Below are 25,172 nucleotides of genomic sequence, written 5' to 3'. Positions count from 1 at the left end.
TATTCTTCTAGCGTGATTACTTATCGTTTCATCCGTGCAAAATTTTTTTAGTGGCGAATTTGACGAAATCGCAAATAGTCAAATACCGAAGGAAATTATAAAATATATTCGTAGCATGTATAAGGAACATAAGCAAATTAAACAAGGAGAATCGTTAAAAATTCATCCCTTTACCGCAAATTATTATACAACTCTGTAGATTTTAATTAATTTTCAACGAAAGGATATTTAATCTAAAATTCCGATATTCTACATCCCTTCGCTTAAACAGCCAATAAATAGCGTGAAACTTCTTCGTTCCAATTACGACTGATAATGACAAACGAAGATTTCTTCGACAGGGTATCTGAAGACGTTAAATAATTATCATTTACAACAAACTTTCCACATACGAAAATATCAAATAATCTTTGATAAAACTGGATATTCCATCTTTTCTCACTCAAACATCTAGCAACTACTTCAAGCTTCTCCAATTAAATTACGACCCATAATAAGCGCGTATTCCTTTGACAGAGAGTCTGATCGTTTGATTTTGACGATACCGGTGATAAAATAAATCGCAATGCTGTTGGTAAGCAGACGCGATGATCCCCGCCGCGCTTTCTCGCGCTGTGCCGCGAATTCCGTAATTAAATCGGAATCCACGAGGCGAGAGGCAAAGTAAATGAGCAACGCGGAGAGACTGGTTGCAACGCTGTCGCTACCTGCAACGTTGCTCTCTCATCGGCATTGGCAGTGAACGCGTAGAAACTCGAAAAGGAGAACGACCGAGGGGTTACAGTGAAAGATCGACGAAGAGGGTGAATCGCGGAGGGTGTTTGCATCGCCTGTGTGTCTCGTGTGAATGCTATCCGCGTCAAGGGCTCAATTAACGAGCGATAACGAACGCCCGAGAGTAAACACGATGACGGAACAGACGGAGGAATCCGTGAGCAAACGTCGACGAATGTCTTATTCGTTTGATACCGGAATTCGGCAAACTGACTCCGTGTTTAGCGAAATGTCACGCTTTGATTTCTCTGTGAAAAACGAGGAGAAAGCTGTGCGAGGTTTCTTGGATGTCTCTTTGGTCATGTGACTATGAATTAGGAGCTTGTTTTCTACGATTAAATAGAATTACAATAATTACAAAAAAACATTTGTACGCCATTATATCTATTACTGCATTTACATATTAATTAATTAGGTTCGACTATGTTAAATTTTATATCACTTAAATTTGATACTTTCCGAAGATAAAATGTAGAATATGAATGGAATAAGCGTTTTAAACCATTTTCTCATTTGTTTAATAATTTCATAATAAATATTGTAATATCTTCATAATTTATATATTTCTTTATCTTTCTACTTTGATGAACGTATTACTTCAATAGCTGTGTATCAATTTTTCAGAATAGTTTTGTGTTTATAGGATGTTCGCGAAACGAAATCCCTTAAATATAATGAGAAAATCATAATAGCCGATAAAATATTCTAACGATCGAGTCAGAATCAAAAACGGAGCAAATAACCCACGCTTTAGTTGATATTGTATCATAAAACAAGGAGAGGAATAAATAATCCCAGATTTCACTTTATACGGATATAAAGTTTGAAAATATAATCCTATAAAAGCGCTTCTCTGATAACGAGAAAACGTATACTGATTCGTTTTTAATGTTTATAACGACATAAGGGACGCACAACAGAGGAACATTATTTCATAATGATGATAAACATCCGTTCGGTGGTTGTTAACACTGTTTTAATAAAATCTTGGCTTTTGTCGATCTGTCATTATCATAAATCATCGATGTCATTAATATATAGTATTATATAATATTATAATTATATATGTAAAATATATATATATAAATATATATAAAAAATATATATATAATAAAATATATATTCATAGTTATGAGGTGGTATTGGATGTAAGTGCTCAAGGACTACTCTCGATGTTCAACAACAAAGGTTTATTTAACAATTAACAGTCAGTAATCAACAGTCAACAATCAACAATCAACAATCAGCGATCAACAATCAACAATCACGCTTCTCCAATGTGTTTGCTTCGCTGTAACGCTAGACCCTTCGCACTTCGCTGTTCGTAACGGAATGAATCTTTTGCTCAAAACCAAACGGATTCTTTCCTTTGTTGCCCCTCGATATCCCCACTATGTACGCGTTTGTTACATGTCCACGACCGTTGCCGCGTATGCATTCTTCCGAATATTCGGCGAAAGAACCATAGGCATATCGATGGTAGATTAGGCATATCGGCCTTACGCTTTGATGGTATAGCGCTTTGTGTCGCAAAGCTGTCGGAAACTTCCGTCGTCAAGTGCCGCCACTGTTATCTGTAGAAAGTAGAAAACGGTATTTTGGTTTTCTAGAGAAATTGTTTCAACAGAGTTATTTTTTCTAATCGATTTGTAAAATCGTCAGTAAAAATTATCATTCAAATTGTCGAAATTCGCAAATTCGAATATTGTGTCTTCAAGTGTTCAAATTGTCAGATTTCCAAGCATTCGAATCTTCATACTTTCAAACTCTCCATACTTTCAAACTAAATTTCTTTCGTAATCACTGACATATTATAATTATTAATTATAGAATTAGATATTTGTAAGACAGACATAGAAATCGAAAATCATTTTACGCGCAATCACATATGAACTCACGTTCGTTCAAAATCCATAAACCTGGGTTTAAGGGCGCGATTCACGAAAACTACCCCTTTGATGTAATTACTATGAGCGAGCAAGTAGTTGACCTTGCGTGATAATTCCACGCTATGAAAGCTGGGCTTAGGTCCTTAAAGAGGTTTAATCGTAAGCTGATTAAACGTAAACAGGACCTTCGGTCCTTCTAAATCGATCAGCATGTTCAAGATTCAAGAGGGACGCTCTGTTGTTGCACGCGTTGCGTAAGGTACATATTGTAAACACTCGAATATTCTCCAATATATTACCTATCACTAATATATGTACGTAGAACTAGCATAATTTGCACATGATAATTTTCACTACTCAGCCACTTGACTTTTTCGAGTTTATATGAAAATACCTAATACGATACGTTAAAAAGTTCTATTGTCTCAATTATCAATCCTATCTAATCTTTCACGCTCTTTTAATTAATTTCACTTGCAATATTTTATATATCCGATCGATATGTCGTTTATAGTCATTCTCAGTATTCCCAACCTCTAATAAAAAGCTCTCAATTTTATTTCTATGTCTTAGCTTTCAAACATGAAAGAAAATAATTCTCCTCGCTGCATTGGAAACATCAATCAAGAGCAACGATTTCGATGCATATTTAAGGCTGATGTCTCTTATCATAGCCTTTCGATTTCGTGTCGTACAGAAAGAAAAAATATTTCATCGTGGCTTCGTAATTTAGTTTCCCTCGGCCTTGATGCTCGCGCGAGAAGGAAAAGAACCAAACTAAAGAACAAAACACCTAACGCAAAGAAATCTAAAACGAACGAAAGAAGAAGAAGAACGAACGGACTGAAAGAAAGAAAGGAAGAAAGCGAGAGAGAGAGAAAGGGAGAGAGAAAATAAAAAGGATCCTTTTCTTGGAAGACGTTGGCAGCCGCGTTTCGCGGTTCTCCAGTACAGAAAATATTAAGCCGCGTTCCTTTTTCCCTTGACTTTGAGACGCGAGAGCCGGCGCACTTACCATTCGCAGCCTATAATAAATTGTGCATGGCGGAACATTTTAACAGCCTCGTTTCTTCCTGTGTTTAAAGCACTGCAAGAAAAAAAAATTCCAGGGAACGGAATAGACGCTCTTTCTTTCTCTCTCTCTCTCTTTCTCGCTCTTTCTTTTTCTCACTCTGTTGATGTGACAGAGATAGAAAACGGTCAGAAAGTGAGGGTTGAGAAGGATGGTGGAGGAAACGAGGGTGAAATGTCTGGTCGGGGCCGCCAACCCCCTTAACTGAAAGTGTAGACGGTACTTGGGAGCATGGAAAAGAGAAACTTCACGTAGAAAACGCCGAAAAGGCAACGTACGCGCCGATTTCCTTCCGCGTAGCGAAAGCTTTAGACCGGTTTTCCCATCCCTTGGCTTAAACCCCCGGAAGCCTGAACCAGCCAACCAGTCAGTCTGCCCATAAATGCACGCGTTTTCATCTTCGCGCAAAGCATTTAGGTATGCGTACGCGAAGCGCCCTGCAAACTCATTAGGAGCTGAAATAAATACGATGCAGTCGTTGCACCCGGCTGGCTAGCACGCTGCACTTGCTTATAGAGAGTCTGCCTTCATGCTAGAGACCCGAAAGTTTCTCTCCTCGAGCTCGTATATCTGTCTATATACTGTATATGCGCATAGATATATTCACAGGGTGGTGTAAAAAATAAGGGACGGATAGGTCTAGCGACTCGTCAGTACTTCGTCTTCCACTTACAATTTCACGTTTTGTCGATCGATGATACCAAAATTTATTAGTAGAAGAATAAATTTTTATTTACGGGTTTCAGACGATAAATTTCATCCCTAATGAAGTTGAGTACTATATGAGAATTTGGTTAATCGTGGAAAATAATCGATCAATGTAAAAGGTAGTGATTCAATCTGAGAGAATGAACCGAATATGTTCATTAACATTTTTTATACGCAGCTTCGTTGTCGGGAAAATTGAGGCTGAACACTTGTCAAGTAGATCGAACTTTCCTAATTTTCGATTGGATAGAAGTGGAATATCGGTAGAGAATTAGTCTTCGTGCAATTATTAATCGAAAACGTAAAATAGGATTCTTTTGTGTAAGCTTTTATATTTGGGGGAAAATAGAAGTTGAAAGTTTATCAAATATACTTTAACTCGTTAGTTAATTTGCAATTGGATAGGGGTGAATAACAGACAGATTAATTTACATGTGAAAAAGAAATCGAAAATGTAGAAATCACCCTGTATATACATGGGCGAATCGCAAGGAGAGGGGAGATGAATGACGAAAAAAATAAAACAGAAAACAGAAGGAAGGAGGAGGCAGAGCAGTAGGAATCCCGATTTTCCAACGTCAGATGGTTTTTTCCGGTTTTCGTCCTCCTCTTCGAGCGTGCCTTTTTCTCAGCCAGCCCTACACTCTCCACGCTTTAAACCGTTCGAGCAATCTACCGCTTTCTGTTTTCCTCCGCGACACTATTTTCCTTCCCTTCGATTCTTTCTTTCAACCTTTTTCTCTCGTTTCGACGCGTTTCCTGCAAGCGCGGCTTGTTTCTGATATCATCGGTGGACTTGGCGAAACTTTTCAATGGAAAAATGTAACGAGCAGAGTCTCCGTATGATGTAGAATCGAAAAAACGGGGAAATTTCCCTGGGTTTTACCGCGGTTTCCCCATTTTTTCCCTCATTGCATTCTCGTTTCCTTCGAACGCCTAACACGATCATACTTTGCTCTTTTCTCGATTGTCACGACTGTTTATTGACTCAGGCGAAACTATTCCATTAAGAGAAACGGTCTCTGTTCTTATAATCAGGCAGGCGTCACATAAATTGTAATTTGTAGTCAAGTAATTAACACTTTAAGTCCGGTGGTATCAACGTGTTGTCAAACGCAAACAAATGTTAGTGTCATTGACAACACGTTGGTGTAAAACACCGGCTACTGGCTAGACTTACCAGTAAATTTATACGGACAGCCAAGTACTAATATTTTGATAAATGAAAATATCGCTCATTCGTTGCGACAATTGCATAACTCAAAATGTACAGTTTTTGAGTTATTGATATAGTAGAAAGAGTTGTTAATATCATTTATACGTGTTTTCTCAAAAATGACAAAAATTATATAATTATACTAGGAGTTAAGGAAGTTTGCACAAGTATCACGATACATTACATATAAACATTGTAGAACGTAGTTTACCTACTTTTAGCTAGAATACTTATACTTTTGTCGCTAATCTCAAAATTCTATTCCTTATACAAATTCCACATCTCATTAAATCAATTCGACACGAACCGCGAAACGACCGCCGAACGAACTCAGAACGATTCTCATATCTGATTTTGCTGTAACTGAATGATATTTTTACAATATTTCGTAATAGGCGATGTTGAAATATAAAATTAATTTTAATCCATGAGAGACGCGTGTACATGATCCGTTGCACAGGGCTGTAGCTGTACGGATTAGCCTCCTCGTCCGGTGACCTGCTTCAGCACCACCCCTGTTAAGCCAACCTATTCTGTGATCCGCTTTCGCCATTTCAATTTCGTTGTCCCCTCGTGTCGCTCCTCTTCCACGTCTTCCGCATCCTGAGAACATCTACAGCTGCGCCTACAGCACTGGAAAGAGCGAGTAAGAGTGATAGAGGAGAATAGAAGAAGAGAGATAGAGAAGGCAGACTCTCTGTCGAACCTGCGAAATAACACGGTACTTCCACCTTCAGACTTTGCAACCTTTCTACCGGTGGCTTCGAGGACGGGACCAGAAGAAAGGGGAAAACCCAGACTTCGTCTTCGAAATAACCGAAATAACCTTTCTCCTGTGAGGATAATCGTAGAACGATAGACTTGGCACGAAATTCGCGAGGCCGGGAATTAAGTTGCTTCTTGTACGGCTTTGCGAATGGGATTTCGACAAATCGAAATCACCTTCGAGTAGCCAGGCCTTCGAACTGTCTCCGTGACTTTGTCGTCTGCCAAAATTGCGGCCAGGCGCTTTGTCGTCGGCTAAATCTAGCCGCACCGTGAAATTATACTGTCACGTTCACGCGTTCCAATATTTTTATTTTTTTAATAAAGGAAAAATGAATTTGGAAAGTCACCTGTGCCAGTCCTTTGTGTTTGTCTATCATTGTTTTGCTTCTACTACATAAAATCGATTATTTTGTATTAAAACTTCGTTATATTGAAATATATCACAGTAGATAAATTGGTAACTATAGCAAAATGACGCATGGCAGTTTTTAAATTTGATCTATTAAGTGTGAACTATTGTGGACCAGTCACGATAAAATGCTCGACGCAACTTGAATCTCAAAGAGCCAATTCCTGTCGTAACTTTGGGAAATTTTGATAGGAAAACTGATACAAAAATATCGCTCTATTAGTTCACGTTTTCATGACGCGCGTGTATCTACCTTTTATTTATCTAGATATCAAATTCTTCTCATGTACTAATAAAATATTTTCCATTTCGAATCCTATTTTTTCTCTTCGCTTTGTTTACATTCGAAAGTGACCATTCGCCATTGTAAATTCCAACGTGAAAGTACCAACAGTTAAAATAACAAGAGACGTAATCTCTGACTGGGAAACAAACCAATGTTTCAGCGGAATCAATTCTTCGACAAGACACGATCAGTCGTCACTGCACCTGCACGTACGTCAACAGTCGCGTTGCAACTGGAATTCACTTCTCGACTAAGAGTCCCGTAAGACTATAAAAGAGCCCGTAAAAATGTGGTACTTAAAGATAGCAGCTGGCTCGACTATGCAGCGAAGATGATCACAAAAGCTATTTGGAATATACATAAGAAACAATTGTGAAGCAATACCTCTAGCGCCGATAACTTGAGCTATCTGATCTTCTTGCGTCGATAACAGTCTTCCAACGACGGCCAAATTTACGTTCTCAAAGCTAGAATAATCCCCGTAGATTAACATCTGATAATTCAGTTACAGCGTACTGAAACGGAACTTGTACCCATAAAGATTCCTACGAATGGTCCTGGAACTTGCTTTCTTGATTTTTAGATACCAAATCAAACGCACTAAAAAATGGTAAAACATTATTGTTCCGTGTAATTTTCCATAGAAATACGTAAGAAAATTAGACATTCAGAAATAATTCGTTATTCTAGAATCAAGAAATTCAGGAACGATTTACTACATTTTTCATTATTACATTCGAAAATCTTTATATCGAGATTCGTATTTTGATAGTTGCATATAGTTATATGATCTAGTTATTAGAAAAATACGAATTCACACAAATATTCGCAGTCTAGACATACGTAACTAATCTAAATTTCATTAATTTACAGTCCAATAAATTTTGAAATATTTTCCAACTCTACATTAACAACCAAATATTCCAACTTGCATCGTTAAAAATTGTAAAGAAAATGTTTCTATATACATACGACCGTATTTCTTCGACCAAGCACGGGATATAAACGAGCGGAGTATCCAACGATGATCATCTTCGACTACGCATAAACACGAAACACAGGTCGTTTCATCTCTGTCCGCGTTCTCGAAATCAGATTAAAGGTGGACCATCCGACGCCCACAGTCCGAACGATCCATTCCTCAAGTTGGAAGAACGCGTTTCGTCTCGTATTCGTGTACGAGACATCTTGATAGGATCACCAATTATTCTCGTGGCTGGAAGTGCGGAGTACGAGCCTGTCAATTATCTACCTGGGCAGTGAATCCATGAGAAACGATCGTTCGAGAAGAATCGTTACACACCATTGATAAACACCATTTATTCACAAACTGGTTAAACGAAAAGAAAAAGTATATGGAGTATGATTTATGATGGGCACGTGCGCTCGTGTAACCGAGTAATCCCTGTACCTGCCTTCAATTTATAAGTATTAGCACACTATTTGGTTTTCTATGTGATGTGATAATTTGTTTAAGTCACTAAGCAAGCGATTAATCGATCACGGTCCTATTACTGTAACTCTACTAAGGGAAAATAAATTTACTATGAATAATGTTTGTTCAATACTAAGGAAATGCATAATAATGCTAAGAATGAAATTTGTATATCTTTGTATTTTGCATGTTATGTATATTAGAATAACAATAGTCTATAGCACTAACGTTTATCTAATAATTAAAATAATCGTGCGATTTTCCCAAGTGATATTTTTGAAATAAATACCGTGAAGATCTCTGGAAAAATGGAATTAAAGTTTTATCGCATAAAACGGCATTTGTTATACATCTAACTTCACGAAAGGACAGGTGGATCTGATGAGCTGTGCACTAACTATCACACTCTCTAAATTGCCAGGAATAAAACGGAAAAGAGTTACGTGAAAATTTTGCAGAAGATCGTGTCGCGTGACGGATTATATTTTTTAAACAAACGTTCCACCCTTTCGGGCTTGGTCGCTGCTCGTTTCCGATGCGAACTACTATCTTTCTTTTTTTCTTTGCAATTATGCGAATGGTACGTCGCAATGTACACACACACACAAACACACACACACACATCGTGCACGCGCGCGCATACGTTCACATACACATAACACGATGTGTTTCGAGCGGATATATGAATCCTCCGTACTTTGCTTCGTACCTCGCTTCAACCCTCATGCATGTGTACATAAACTCGGCGCGGCTCGGGCTCAGCCGTGTATATTTTAGCGTCTGTGAATAATCAGCAATCAGCAGTAGCTGCGGCAATGGCGGCGGTAACAAATTGCACGTGTACACACACAAACTAGGCATGCAAATTCGAGAAGCGAGCGGAGACTTTGCCCGAATCCCAGCCTACGAGGATGTCCCTTTCGGGCTAACGAGTCATGAAACCGCCGCAGAGAATCGACGTATTGCTCTTCAGGGACCAGTCGAGAAATTCGCCGATGAATGAGTTTACCTTCGCTACAATGCTATTTCCAAAGACGATCCAGTTTTACATTTGTCTTGTAAACCTCTATATATATTACAATTTTCACATTTCAAACTTTACATTTACGTATAGAGTACATTTCAAGTCTCTTAATATCCAGAACGAACTCGAATAACAATTTTCGCAATAGTCAGTGTCGCTATGATTGTGTCAATAGAGTGCGAACGATTACTAATTAGAGAAAGAAATTTGCGTTCATCCAAATCGTCAGTAAAAAAAAGTGGAAGACGAATAGCAAGGGTGTATATATTACGTGGCGTCGTTGCAAGTTCTCGTAGAAATCGGAGTAAACGGAGTAAAACGACACGCGGCAACGACCGACAAGGGGTTTCGTTCCGCGTTTTCAGTGAGAAATTACGATCGTTACCGATAATTAACGCGAAACGTAGTCTACGGGCTACGAGCATTGCATAACCTCGTATAACATAAACGAGATACCGCCGTGGCAATTATCGCTGCTTACGACTATTAATAACAGGATTTTCTTGGCAGCAACGCTCCAGGAAGATCCTTTCCTCCTCCTCCTTCCGGTTTCACAGAAGGGTGGCATCGACGGTTCTTGCCATCGGTGGTTAGAAAGTAGCTCTCCAAGCCACGATCCATTGTACGTTCCAGCCCAATTTGCCATGATTATTTTACACTCGGTGAAATTCATTTCGTCGGGTGGGTTTGCCCTTCGGTGGTCTTCCCTTCTCTTGGAACTGCATAATGGATGAGTCGAGTATGAATCGACCATCGAGACATAAATACTTCGTTGACACCCTTCTTCGTTCGTTAGGATTCACAATCCTTTTACTTCGATCGAGAAGTAAATAGTTAAACGAATGTTTCCGAGTTCCTTTTAAAAAATACTTTCTGTTCTGTGTGCTATAAGTTGTTTTGTTAGAGAGACAGTGCAGTTAGAGGTCAGAGTCGAGCTACTTAAGATATAGATCTTAGTGGGTTATGTTCGTTGTATCTTCATGTTGCAAAAGCTGAGAATATCGAGAAGCTTTACGAACAGTCATGTTACGTCTTAATAAAAATTAGCATTAAAACAATTAATGCATCCGACGAACGATATTTACACAATTCTTCTTGCATCTGGAAAATATATTTGATTATATAAATATTTTCTTTATGTCAAACCACCGTCTTAACTTGAAAGGATGTCTGATAGAAAAGAAATTGGATTATTCAATCGTAATAGCTAAGTTTCCGCTGTTCATCCTTTCTCTCTCGATCTTTTAGACACATTTTAAATCACCATTCCATCTCCAAACCATGGAAAAAGCGTATAATTCGTTTAAGCGTGGCGATCGAAGATCACAGGGCAGAAAAAGGTCGTAAAAATGGTGGAAAATTTGGAGGAAATTTCTAGGACAAGAACCGATGTAGATACATGCAGATACAACGTCGATAGGAGTTGCTTGTCAAGCTTCCCTTAAGCCGGCTGCAAGAGACAAACTCTCCAACGAAGATAAGCTCTTGCTCATAGTAATTGAACCGCAGTTGCTCTAATCTCGACTGGACGTGTTTCCAGCGAGAGTCGCAAGTGCAAAGTAACGAGAGTAGTTAAGGCAATATCGCGTATTCTGTGGAATCGTCGAATTACGGAGTACTCGGAAATACATTTTAACTAATTGAACGTCGGCGAACTTCTGCCAGCGAAACGGTGAAATCTGACGCGAGTATCGGATTCCTCTTCGTTTAAAAATCAATGATAGTCATCAAATGGTGGAAATATTTCGAGTATGTATGTATATCGTTTAATACAAGAGAAAATGAAAGAGGAGGGCTATAATTGATGGTCTTTTTTTTAGTGGAAAATGGAGGAGAAAGAAACAAAGATCTGAGAATAACAATGACCACGAATTGAAAATAATTGTTTGTTGTAATTGTAATGTATAAATATGTTAAGTATTATATGGTAGATAAGATTTGCATAATGAAATATATAATATAACAAGATAGAATGAACAATTACACGCAATACTCTATTTTATGTAATTCTAGCTTTAAAGGATAGAAAATTTTCATGTAAAATTTTATTTTGTAGAATTTTGCAAAAAAAAAACAACGAACAATGTCAGCAATCACTGTTATTGCGCAAATATTAGAAATACAGGGAGTGTCTTAAGACGAAGGGTTGATGGAACGTCGCGCGACCAATCTGCGATATTGTCTATATTTTTCTGTCGTCTTATTCCCCCCCTGAGAGAGTAGAGAATAAAAAAAAAGTGTAAAACGGAGGGATGCAGAGTCATACTGCGACAAAATTGCCCTTCAGACTGAGCTTCATAACTGTGCGACAAGTTCGAACTAGCGAACAACGAAAATGAGAGTGCCTGACGTCTCGTACATCGCCATAATCCAGATGAAACCTGTAGGAATAAGAAATGAGAATATCTAGACAAAGAAATCACAACTACCATTTCGAGTCTATAGCACAAATATAAATTCGACTCTCCTTGCCTCTCTTTTTTTTCTTTTTTTTGACGATGAATATGTTTTCTTCGCCAATATTCTCACGTTTAATTCAGTTGAAAACAAAATATTTCTCATTTAACTCTCCTGCAGCTTGTTTAATCATTTTCAACAAAATAATATTTTTGTATCGTAAATTTCTTAAGTTCGGATATTATTATTATTAAATTTAGAATAAAATGTGGATAATATTATACAATTAAAGTCGTATAAATCTAAAAGTTATTGTGTATTAAATTTCTACTCCTTGATATCGTTGTTTTCGTGTTATTCCTTTGCTTAAGATTTTTCGAAATATTACATATCGAAATTTTGTCTTAATTAAATTAATATTGAAATATTAAATCCTTGATTTGTTGAAACGAGATTTAAATATAAAAATTCGAGGACTTCAGCGTGGTTAAGGCATATTAGAGAGTGAAATTTCTCAACACATTTGAGTAAGAGAAATCGAAAGTAGAAATTACAATCTTAATCAACTTCAGTTAATAGACATCTGTTTCCGAAAGATTAATTTAACTAGCATATAGATCCTCTTCATATGTATTAAATTATAATGTGAAATTAAATATGTTTCGTCTGTTCCAGGTGAGTACTTATACGAAATCATCTTGTGGATGAAGTATGCGACTTCAGTGAGTGTTTTAAGAACGTACATATTTTAATTGGATTTACTTTATTTAGTTTGTAATTTAAAATAATAGAACAGTGGATAAACATTGTTTGAAAATGTAGAAGTGTATGTAGAAAGTGGAATATTACTATAGCCAGAACGCTAGTTACTATGAAGTATTTTCAGGAATTAGGAGATTTTCTAATATTAGCTCGCCACCAATCTCTTTACAGATGAGTAATTTGATTGCTATATCAGAAACTGTGATTTTGCTAATAGTGTCGTCATGTAGTATAAATAACGTGTATTACATATTGATATCCGCATTAAATTTAATCTCAGAGAACGTAGTTAATTTTTAATATTCACATGAAAGATTGAACGTGTGCCAGAAATGTGTACAGCGAAGATACAGTATTAATAACAAGGAAGATTAATAACATTAAGAATGATACTAATGAGATACTACACTTTATCTGCTGAAAGCTGAAATGAGAGAAATATAATGACAAAGATATTCTGATTTTTATTAAATTAACATCTTATTCAATTTTAATAAACTTCTTCTAAGATATTTCAATACTTGTTTCAAAACATACTTTCTCATTCAACAATCATGCTATTCCTAACTCCCAATTCTACTCAATCGAATGAAATCAAAAAGTCAAATAGAGAGACCAAAATCGAGGAGACACGCGAATAACATCGAACAACAAAATCGAATACACAACGAATCGAAAGTGAACAGACACGTAAAAGGTATGGACGTTTTTCATCGACTTAACGAAGTCGTAAAATATAGTAGCTACAGCGTGTTCTCTAGTCCAAAGCTGAAGCACGAGAGAAAGAGAGAGTAGGGCGAACGTGTGTAGGAAATTGCCGAGCAAACAGAGACAAGAATGCACACGTGGTACAACGAACGTGTGTAGGAATCGTGGTTCATACGTGCGAATACACGCGTAGGTAGTGAGAATACGGAGAGCGGGTCAGAGGCAACCCGATGCATTATTCAACTCGGTCAACCCTAACTCACGCAAGACGCATCCTCATCCACCCTCGACCACATTTAGAATGAACCACGTTAACTACCAATCCGCGTGTACAAGTAAGCCTCAGGATGATAGTAAGCCACTCTCCGATCGCGTAGTACTCCGCTAGAGTTTAACGATACAAACAACTGCTTATCAAGAAGTTTCAGATTAGTCTACTTAGTGTCTTCAACTTAGTTTAACTCCACAGCCTTGATTTTTCAGCCTGAAAATTTCCGTGAGCGTGTGTTTGAATGTTTGAATGATGCAATTTCATCTTGGTTTCTTTTATATGAAAATATTTGTTTTCTTGTTGAAAATTCGAAGTGTTCGCTCTTGTGGTTTGGTGGATTATTTACTAATATGTTATAAATTTAGTATTATATAAAAGATCTGTCTATTCAATTTCATCATTTGGTTACAATCATGCTTTTAATGTTCGAATAATTTTCATTTCACACCCAGCCACCCTGTAACCAATTTTGCCTTTTTTCTCCGCTAGAATAAACGAATAACGTGTACCTACATCGTAAAAATGTCGAAAATAAGGTCAGCCGGAATAAACATTTGTACAAACTTTTTTTGATCATTTCTATGCAGTGAGTTCACCCCTGAAGTAATACATTTTATGAAATGCTCTGTGTGCTCGCGATCTTAATTTTCCTCATAGCACAAGCTTGCTGCGTTCGCTTTAAAACCACCTTCACGAGATAGAAAGATACCGTGTTCCGCTGAACACAAGCGAACTTAACGTGTCACCTACAAGAAAGCTTCCTATATAAATTATCATAAATGTCCGCTTGTATTACGCGTTATTCGACTTTTTTTCTTTTTCAAACTTTCAAGCAATGAAGAAGTAGAATTTAGTAATTGTTGTAAAAATTATTTCCAGAGTGACTTGACTTGTTAAGATCATCAAGATCAAATTAGCTTCTTTCCGAAGATTAAATTCAACTAAAAATCACGTTTTTCTCTTTTACTCTCAAAGAACTTTATTCTTTCTACATTCACAACATAAATCAACATTTTATAATAATTCAACCATTTGATTAAAATATACTCTAGATCTGTAGGCTTCCTTCTTTTTAAAAAGTTTACTGTCTATAAGAAGTAAAAGATCGTCGCTGTTGTTTATCGTTCACACGGTCGAGCGCACGATAGTAAGGGTCGAGAAAAATCGGAAGGAACTGGAAATGTTGGAGACAAGGAGGAGCAGGGTCGCTTTTGGGGGAGTTTGAAAAGTCCTTTGCGAGTCGCGGTCTGATTCGAGAGTGGTCAGGCGAATCGAAATGGGTATTTGGTATTCTGACGAAGTAACTCCGGCCTCTTTCCTCTTTTCCGCTCATCGCACATGCACGCCAACTATCTTCCGATCGTTCAAGAGTTCCCCGTGTCTTTCGTCTCCGAAGCGAATAAATATTTGCGACAACGACCAGACCACGAAACTCTTCATACAGCAAAGGCCGAAATAGAATGACTCTGCCTACTCGACTGCGCTTTCGTTTGCTTCTGAAAAATAGAAAATGCTCGACTCGTTAATATTAAACTCTATACACACTGTATAACGAAATGTATTGCAAAAATGAGAATTGTGTACTTTAATGTCTTACTAGCCCTATTATCGAGTATAAAAATTGCATACGTGCTACTTATTTACGTTATTAAAAAAAAGTTAAATAACATAAATTATTGTTTTGTCGGGGTATATAAAATAATTCGACGTAATTCAAAATCCATTCCAAAATAAATAAAAAAAGGGAGAGTACAACAAGTAATAAAGAAAATTGATTGAATTTCAGCTTACCTCGATTCACAGCGCCTTATCATTCAATTTATACGTCGTAGAACTCGAATTCCTCAGTGACCAAGCTACAATTCCTCCCCGAGCACCAACAATCGATAATCGAGCCAAAGAATCGGAAGACTCGTCCCAGCGACTACATTGGGTAGTTTCCAGTTTTTAATTAGCGTTTCTTTACGTAATTCGAAAAGCAATTTCTTAGCAAGTTAACAAACAGGACGATGTCTAGCTCAAGTCTTTGGCGGAGACTTCGATTTGAAGCAACTCGCGGTAAACATTCGAGATGCTCCAACTTTCCACACGGTCCCCTTCGCGACTTAAGACGAGAAAGGAGTCGTTTTCATCCTTAGCCTTCTCCATTCTTCTTTCCTTATCTGTCTTTTCCTTCGTGAACTATCACAAGTTCGCGAGGGCTATCGATTTGATCGCATGGCGAATTCGTATCAAACGAACCGATTGCAGAAAACTTGTCGAGAGCCCGACGAAATCCTTCCTTACCTCTTTCTCTCTCTCTCTCTCTCTGTCTGTCTGTCTTTCTAGTGAACCACCCTCCAATTCTTGCAGCCCTCTCCGCAACCGTGTTCTCTTTTTCTGTATGCTACATCCCTCCTCCGTTTCTTTCCCGATTGTCCTGGTTTTATTCCAGGCCATTGCCCTCATCGTCCTTCCTCGCGAGACGCTACAGGGAATATAGTAAAAGCTACGAGGTATGAATCAAAAGACCTCAAAGGATTGAAAACACTCTTACGAAGATGCTGTTCAGTTTCGATCACCGGTTAGCCGAATCCGGAACGCCGAGAAATTGCTGTATTCTTCACGTCCCGTGGTAAATGGCCGCGGTTTGTCGATCGAACAGACACACTTTCTGTACACCCTGTCGCAATGGTAGTTTTGAAGTCTTTTTCTATCCTGCGAATCCTGTATTTGGTGTTGTAACAGTTGTAGATTGTAGCAGTTTGGAAGATTTATTATATATCTGCCAATTGCTGTTAATATATCGAGTAGCTTTTCCAAAAAACTATTCGTTGTTTCAGTAATGAGACTTGTCGCGAAACGAAATCTTTAGAATTAATCAGGAACAACACTACTTTTAAACTTAGCTTTTGTATGATATATAATCCTTCTTTAATCTCCTATCAAGTATAACGCAGAATATATCTACTGTAAAAGAGGTTATGAAATTTCCAAACGACTTAATGCTTCAAAGATAAGTTTAACTCTTTCGATGAATAATCGTAGGTTTAAAAAAGAAATTCGAACATCGCGCCTCTTGGCACTTTGTTTTTGCGAGATATCGGGCACGGACAAAGAAGTGCAAATTTCAGAACTTAGACGTCATTAAGCGAAGAGTGGCAGTCCCTCGAAAAGTTTTATCAGTTTATTCAGGGTAATCTCCTGACATTAAATTAATGAACGTCGTGGCTCTTGTTTTGTCACGTGGTTTTCTAAGAGCAAACAACTTCGGAGGCAAGGAAGCGGGCTCCATTTTACCCTAAGGATGAACATTTCCTGTGCCAACGCGTAATTTTGGAAGCAACAAGAAATGAGCTCCTTTATTTTACCCTTTAATTTACCTATAAATCTCGCAATACTACAAAACTTTACGAGGGTTCAACTGAATAATTGAATTATATAGGTAGTCAGTTGCTTTTAAATTGCCACTGTACCGTACATTGTTACGAGATAAATTAGACCTGCCGCCGACTTCTCTGTATAGTTCCTGCTTCTCCCTCCTTTCAAATTAGCAACCTTCATTCCACGCTTACGATTATGGGCATAAAATGTCACTTTCATTTGTCACCAGCTTAAAATCTAGGTTTATGGAACATGTACCATTCTATCGGATATAAAGTTTTTCATGATCTTATAATTCGTTAACGTTTTCAAAGGGTGTGTTAATTGAAAATTATTTGATTTTAAAACAGACACGGTACTTACTTTTTACTGTCCCTTTGATCTGTAGTTTCGCTGTTTTATATTGTAACTTGGTCCAATTCTTGGAAATTCTGCGTCTGTTTAATATTCGAGGACTAAGTTCTGATACCTGCAGCTATTTCACGTTTATTACTTTCTGACGGTAGATTACATTCGTACGTTATTATTATATCAAATTATATAAAAAATTCAAATACAAAAATCGTTATCGCTAGACTGCAGGTGTTTAAGTGTTTTAAAATATTCTTATAATATTATTCTATTGTTTTAGTAGAGACACGATTGAATCTTTTATGAATATTGAAACTTTGGTAATCGTCAGTTTTCTATATAGAAGATATTTTTGAAAACTTTCGATAGAGATAATTTGAGATAAAGAAAGGAAAGAAATTTTTCTCTCTTTGCAATGTAACGCTGATGATCCGGTCGTACTGGAAACGAGGTCATCGTTCTTCTTCTCGTCGATCGGATCATGGAGCACTAGTGAAATACAGCGAACACTAGATTGCCGTACAACGAGATCGTATACAAAATTCACGTAATCCTGTCGACTTTTAAGATAGCCTTTAAATCATTTATCTTCGTATCGTGCTTGATCGAACGATAAATATTTATTAATCATACTCGAAGAAACGTATCTACTTACGTACGATACCTTGCTGTGTACAAAACTTGCTGCTATATATTTCCGCTTGTCATATTAAAAATTGAAAGATCTTAGCATGCGTATTTTTATCTCAAAAAATTTAGTAGAATCATTTCATAATTATAGAAAAGCAGAACAATTTTTCACTAAATCGTCTCCTAAACTAGGATCGAACTTATTAGATATTACGTAGAACTCACGTATTACCCATTTGCATGCAGTTTTCTGACTGAAAACACAATAATATGCAAATGCGGTTCATTATATCGAAAAGAAACAAAGGACGCATCGACACAACTTTCCAACTGAAACTTTAGAGAATAGTTAGCGAGCTCGCATAAATTCGCACCTGAAATATTTTCTGGAAAAGGAGGAAGGAAGGTCTGGTGGCTCGATGGCTTTTGCACGTCCTTCAGAACCTCGGCCCGTGTTGCCGATAACATCCTAACATCCTTCAAATCCAACGAGGTGTACACACACGAAACACGCCTGAAAGCGGAACTCATCGACGTTGGTCGACACACACCGATGCACATCTCAAGCCCCGGTACCCATCCATCTTATACACGCGTCTCTGAAGAAGTTTTATTCTGTACGTTTCCAACCCTCTGGCCTATCTTCCTTTGCGCGCGATAACGTCAGCCTCCGCAACTGATTGTGAGAGAAGGATGTCGCCCTCTATACGGAATTTCCTTCTACGTTTCGTTCAGGATCATCCGAGACAACTTAAATCTTCGACATATTCCTCGTGAGTTCACATCGATGCCCTTTTATTACGTCGTACATCTTGTTATATCGTTTATTTTTTCTTTTAAACCCTTTCCTCGATAGCGATAATTATTATGGTATTTATGCATACGCCTAATCGTTCTAAGAACGCCTCTTACAAACAAATGAAATATTTAGGTTATCATAATACCTTTATCTAAGTCAGTAAGGTGAGCTCTGCGTAATGTACTATTTCTTCTTTTTATATATTAAAATAACTATTTCTCCATTTATAGTTTTCAAAGCTTTGAAAAAGACGTCTCTTCTTCCCATTGAATAATTCAATTTTCTTTTTAACTCAAATAGAGAAGATAAGGGAATTTGGACGAGTTTCCCTCTGGGAATGATCGATGCAGAATGAATGTGCATGTATGGAAATGCTGGCTAGGAGTCGTCACTATTCTAGGAACGCTTTCATATTTACATATTCGTAGATTGCTTCAGTTAAGTCTGTGCACGATACAAAAGGACGATAGGATAATGGCTCTTACTGATGCATATGTAAATCAAAATCGAATTACCTCGCTGGATCTTCCCGAAGCATCTTTCGAAAAGATGACTTGTAGAGGAGTAAATAGGACAGAATCTGACGTTTAAATATTTATTAACTGTGACTATCTTTCACAGACTTCTTTATTTAAATACGCCACAAAGGCACTCGGCAATTTTGAAATACTTCTATCATGCGGGTTATTGAAAATTTAAATTTGAACGAAAGGAGAGAAAATCTGGCAAGAGAACATTCTATTTTCTAATATATTTATCGACAAAACATAAAAAGATAAAATAGAATAGATTATAAAACTGGCTGAAAAATGAATGACACTACGCTTCGCTACGTTGAGAAAAGGATCACTTTTCTTCAATTTTCAGTGATTTCGCCTCATCTCGCTCGCTTTCCCTTTCATACGGAACAATCGTATAAATATCGGCACACCACCGATTCTTCGAAAGATCATCCTCCTTTCTTCGCCAGAAGTCGACATTGAAGAGCAAGTAGGATGAAAACAGAGCGTAGACAAGATTCTCAAAGCCTGCCTTCCTTGCTCTTTCTCTCTGGTAAACGAACTATTCCAGAGCCCCGCCTCTATTCCTTCCATTCTTTCCTTGACTGCATTTGTTCCTTATTAGATATTCCGTTTTATTGAACGAAGCCTAGAAGCCTTCCTTCCTGACGCCCTTTCTTGCATCCTTTTGCTTTGCTTCAGCTACATACGAGGATATATTCTTCTTCTGTCTTCTTCTTTGCTCTCTCCAAACCCTCTTTGGTTCCTTACTTTCCCTTCGATGCGAAACGCGCGGCTCCTCGTCCACGACATCATTTTATTCCGCGTCTCGAATTTCAAACGTTATTATTCACCCTTCCGCGAGCCCCTCCTGCGAATCTTAGATCTTTCTCGTAGAGCATTTCCGGTTAGGTGCGCACCCGGAAGCCATTCTTTCCTTCTTCTTCTCTTCTCTTCGATTCGATTCTTAGAAATGTTTCGCTCGGGCTATAGTCGTCGATTCCATTTCTTGTTCACGCGCGGGGGCGTCCCCGACAGGGAAATTTCTTTGTACATTCAATCGGGGATCAGAAGTGTATTTTGATGAGGAGACAAAGCCCGGGTTTTATCGTCACTCCGTGAGTTGAAGCGTGAGCGATCATGGATATAGTAACGTAATGCGATCTCTCCCGTCGTATCACTCGTATACTCGCATCGTAGTCTACATAGAAATTAATCTGTGTGAATATTATGTAGAACCTGTTTTATTTTACAAGTTAAATTACATTGTGTCTCTTATTTATGTCTACATTCGATTCTATAACGTAGAATGTGCATTTTTTATGCAGAGGCATGGTTAAGTAGCCTGTTAGAAATATTATTTTTAAAATAAGAATATAAATTTTTAATTTGTAACGAAGAACTTAAGATAGAAATTAGTAGCTAAAGAAATGTAGTTTTACACTCACTATTCTATTATCGGATAATAAGGAAAAAAGGTAGAAAAGAATTTTTATTATTTTCGCGTGATCTATATTAACAGTACAGAAAAGTGAGTCACTTGCAAGGCAAATATTTGATATTTTTCCATATTAGATCAATCGAAAATTAAAAGCTTTCCCTTCGACGAAATAACGAAATTTTATCATTTTATCGATAGGAGAAGACTACGCGCAATACAACGTCAATCACAAAGGTGTAGAAATTAAAGCGTAATATCGTAACATTGGAAAGTATAGAGCGTCGTCACTTTTTGCTCGCGGAGAAGAAGGAAGGAAAACAAACGAGTTCTTCCTGTAATTCGAAACGATAGAACACTTTTAAAACGAAGTTACCGGCAACAATCTCCGATAAAATGTTTCTAAAGCTCTCTCGTTACTTAAGCTGTATAACGATATTGAGTGTCACTGGCATGTTCTATGCCCGTTCTCACGTAATAAAACAATTTCATTCACGTTCGAATGAAATACCGTGAACGGCCAAGAGACCGATGGTGGATCGATATCCGAATGATATTTTATACGTGAAAGCTTCCGAAGGTAGCGATAATAGTTGTTTCTAAACGTGTCAATGTTTTCGAATAATTTATTTGCGACTAAATAACGCACACATCACGATGAAATACATGTATCGGCGCTGACGATCAACAAACGAAACATTATTTATAACTTCTATTTATCTCCAACACAAAAGCATCTTCGCATTAAAACTATTTCGGCGATGTTAATTTGTATCTTTTAAAATCTTTCTTCCCACTAGCGAGTAACTCGTATAATTGCCATTTCGTTAAGACAATATGGTCAGTTTAAAGGTAACTAAAAGAAGTCAGAAAGTGAACAATCAATAGTCAACCTCTAAAACCTTCCAACTCATTAAACCCAAATGCTCAAATAATAAAACAAGAATTCGAAACGTGAATAATCAATATCAGTCAACCCTCCCAGATTCCTCAATCTCTTTTCCTCCCTTCAGCTTCGAGAATAACGAACGCAGCAATATCTGATCATCCTAAATTGGTCGTACCCTTTTCACGGTGCTCTTGATCCAGGCAATCGTCCTGAAGCCATCATCCAGGAGTGACCCCAAGAAAGTCGTCCCTGTGTATCCTGTACGTTTTGTTCCTCTGTCCATTCCTTCAATTTCTTTTCTCGCTCGTCTCTGTTCACCTTCGATACGTATTCCTTCCTGGATTCCTTCTCCACTCACATCAGTCGTCAATCTTTCCTCCTGCATCTATCGTCTTTTCTTTTTCATTTTCTCTTACATTCTACGAGGCTCTGTCGCTTTTTCTTCACGTTTTCCCCCTTGGACCTTCGATTCCCGCGTTTCTCACCTGAACAGCCGATTATGTCAGTCGGAGTTAAAGCCACGTTTGTTTATCTGATCCCACGTTATAACTACAGACAGACAGGCTACCGGTGGCTGCTCCGGGCGCTACCTCTTGCGTATTCGAGCGAGACGAGCAGAGATAGAAGATAAGAAGAAACGAAAGAGAAAGAATGAGAACAGCGTGCTCCGTAATGTCGCTCGAGGCGAGGACGCCTCTCCTTCGGAAAACAGTTTAGTTACGATGAATGGAGCGAATGAATCACGCGAACCAATTAAGGATTACAGTAGAAGATAGAGAGAAAGCAAGAATCGAGGCTGCTTCTTCACGCCTGCTTAACCTTCGCTGGCTCCCACTTAATTGCAACTGCTAAATATACTTTCCTCCGATCGAACGTTCCGTAAATTTTCCTCGAACGCGTCCAACGAACGTTGAATCGCGAGTTAAGTCGACTTTCGTAATGCCCCGAGCAGTCAATTGAGTGTGTCGTGGCCATTGTGGGTCTGCGTGCAATAGCCGAGGACGATAGCTTCTATTTAGTCCTGCTTCGTGTTCACGGTATATAGTTAGGTTTATCTTTGCTAATTACAAAATGTAATTGTAGAACGTGAGTGTGGATAATATCTATTATCTATTATCTATTGGTAAAATCGATTGGTAGACGCAGATTTTGCTATTAAATGGAAAGAGAACTGTTCTAAGCGCAGTATAATTATTCCTTTCGTTCGTTATTTATACCATACAATACCCTTACTTACTTATTTTTCCATAATTTGATATTTCATAGTATTCCAATTTTCCTTCTCAAATTGTTGCAAATCTGTCATCTTGGTATCGTATTCAATCATCAAAATTGTGAGTCTATGCTGCATAGACTTACGATAAATTTAAACAAGGTGGGTGTTGCAGCAGTTCCGTTTATACGTCCAGAATCAATTTAGTTTATCTGTTAATCTGGCAGTTTATCTTCAACACGAAGCATTCGTCTATGTTTTTCCTCTGTTTTATCTCTAACGAGATCCACATGCCACGCATTATGACTTTAATACAGTGAAGCACCAAGCGTTTAAGCTTATTCGATAGCTATGTGATTTCAACAACATTTGTTTTCCGTTACAAGAATTTCGGCGAACAGGATGAATTTTATTCAAGATTTTTCAACGAAGAATGATATTCCGATCACGTTGTACTTTCATTTAAGAACGAATTACATACATATATAATCACATCACCGACTCTATGCTATCCTCCTCTAATAATCTGATCTAGGTAATCAAATTTAATTTTATACTCCACTTCTTTCGTAGCTGAAATAAGAACGGACCTAATCTACTGCTGTTGGTAGTGCTCGCGTTACGTCCTCGAGCGGGCGTCCTGGAGAAGAGGGTATTTGACGCGAGAAGCCGACACCTCTTCTTCCCCGGTCTTTTCCTACGGTGGCACTGGTGGCTCGCGCTCTCTTCTCTGGGGCGCGGAGTGCCGATTTAGGGGATGAAACACGGAAGTAGGTTCGCGTGTACGCTCACATAGGTGCACACGCGTTCCTGTGTGTACGTAGATGGACAGGATAGGGCAACGAAGGGAGAAAGGGGTAACAATGCCAACGAGGACTACGAGCAGGACGAAAACGTCGACGACGACGACGACGACGACGATGTCAGCGACGGTCGTTGACGACGGCGCAATGTCGCCACGGTGTCGCACGCATGCGCCACGTAGAAGTAACAGCCGCGGACTCGGGTCGAACCGGGAAGCCAGTCAGTGTATTGCCAGCTCCTGAACCGCGAACGCTGAACTCGCACATTCCTATATAATCGCGAATCTAGCCCCTTACTGGCCACCGCACACAGTGTTCCGGTTTCCTCGCGACAGACTCGAACCATCGACTACGCCTCGAACTAACCCAAATCTCTCGACCCTCTGACAATATCATTCTTCTTTTATGATTCTCGTTGTGATTTCGTTCAATGTAGGAGAATCGAGATCAGTGGAGAAGAATAGTGCAGGACATTGGCGTGTACATGTGTTGTGTGCCTTCCAGCGGCAGGATACACCGGCTGTCTTTGGATATATGTAGCTACCTTCCCGTGGCACGGATTCCTGCGACTGCATTGCACAATCGGCCTGTAAATCGACAATCGTGTTTCGTATCGATAAATCGGTGCTTACTATGATGATGATCATTATTATGGTGATTTGAGAGTGTGTGCAGTGCTCGTGTGCAATGACACAGAGGGCAACCGCCGGTGTACTTATAGGATCTTAAATGTACCAATTAGGTGAGTGACGCATTCTAGCGGATCTTTCACTTTTTGAATCTCCTACGGAGACATGACTTCGTAGATTAAGTATTGTATGTTAGGCATGTATATACCAGTTATTACGAATATTTAACCTACTAATTGCGTGACTGTTTTTTGAGCATTTCTGAATTTACAAAGTTCCTATAGAAACATAGTTTCGTAGATTAACTATGCTGTGTTAGTACGTAGATATATTGAGTTGTTAGGATTTTGTTGGTAGTGTGTTTGTTACTTATGGTCAATCGCGCGCTCTTTCGGTGTTTCTTGCCTCCCCACCACGCCCAGAGTTTAAGCTCGTTCGTTGTCCCGAAAGTTCGAACTCGGCAAGTTGACAAGCGCTCGGTTTTTTTAATGCGAGACGTGATTGCTTTATCTCGCGTTCCAACTGCCGATTGATGGACAATTGGTGGGTGAAAATGGAGCGCTAAACTCGCGATTTCATTCAAAGGACATGCAATTAACTTTCATATACATAGGAACAGGAGAGAACGGAAGAGCACGTTTACCAGTAGCATTATTCATTAAGGTGTATGGTATTATGGTTGAAACTATAATGAGAGAAACGACAAACGTATGACTATACTTATTAATATTCAGATGTGAAACAACAGTTATATATATAATACACAATTTGTTAATTTCAATTTTGCAGTGAAGGTAGATACAGTAAAATCATCACATGATTTGGAACGAGTGAATTG

At 38.3% G+C, this 25,172-nt stretch overlaps 1 protein-coding gene across 9 annotated transcripts in view; it reads left to right on the top strand.

The window, feature by feature from the left end:
• LOC117233046 (teneurin-m) overlaps positions 1-25,172 on the top strand; it is a 650,776-nt gene that overhangs the window by 371,152 nt on the left and 254,452 nt on the right. For 2 of the 9 annotated variants that reach the window (XM_033492952.1, XM_033492951.1), the window contains exon 1: positions 23,925-24,447. The exons of the other annotated variants lie outside the window; for them this stretch is intronic. In XM_033492952.1, the coding sequence (XP_033348843.1) occupies positions 24,435-24,447 (13 nt within the window). In that variant the 5' untranslated portion in view covers positions 23,925-24,434. Of the gene's footprint in view, positions 1-23,924; positions 24,448-25,172 lie in introns of those variants that run through there. 9 annotated transcript variants of the gene reach the window in all.

The sequence above is a fragment of the Bombus vosnesenskii genome, unplaced genomic scaffold (genome assembly GCF_011952255.1).
Source record: "Bombus vosnesenskii isolate JDL3184/JDL3185 unplaced genomic scaffold, Bvos_JDL3184-5_v1.1 scf7180000013294, whole genome shotgun sequence".
NCBI classification, from domain to species: domain Eukaryota; kingdom Metazoa; phylum Arthropoda; class Insecta; order Hymenoptera; family Apidae; genus Bombus; species Bombus vosnesenskii.
Note: the sequence above shows the minus strand (reverse complement) of the source record. Positions and strands in the feature narration are given on the sequence as shown.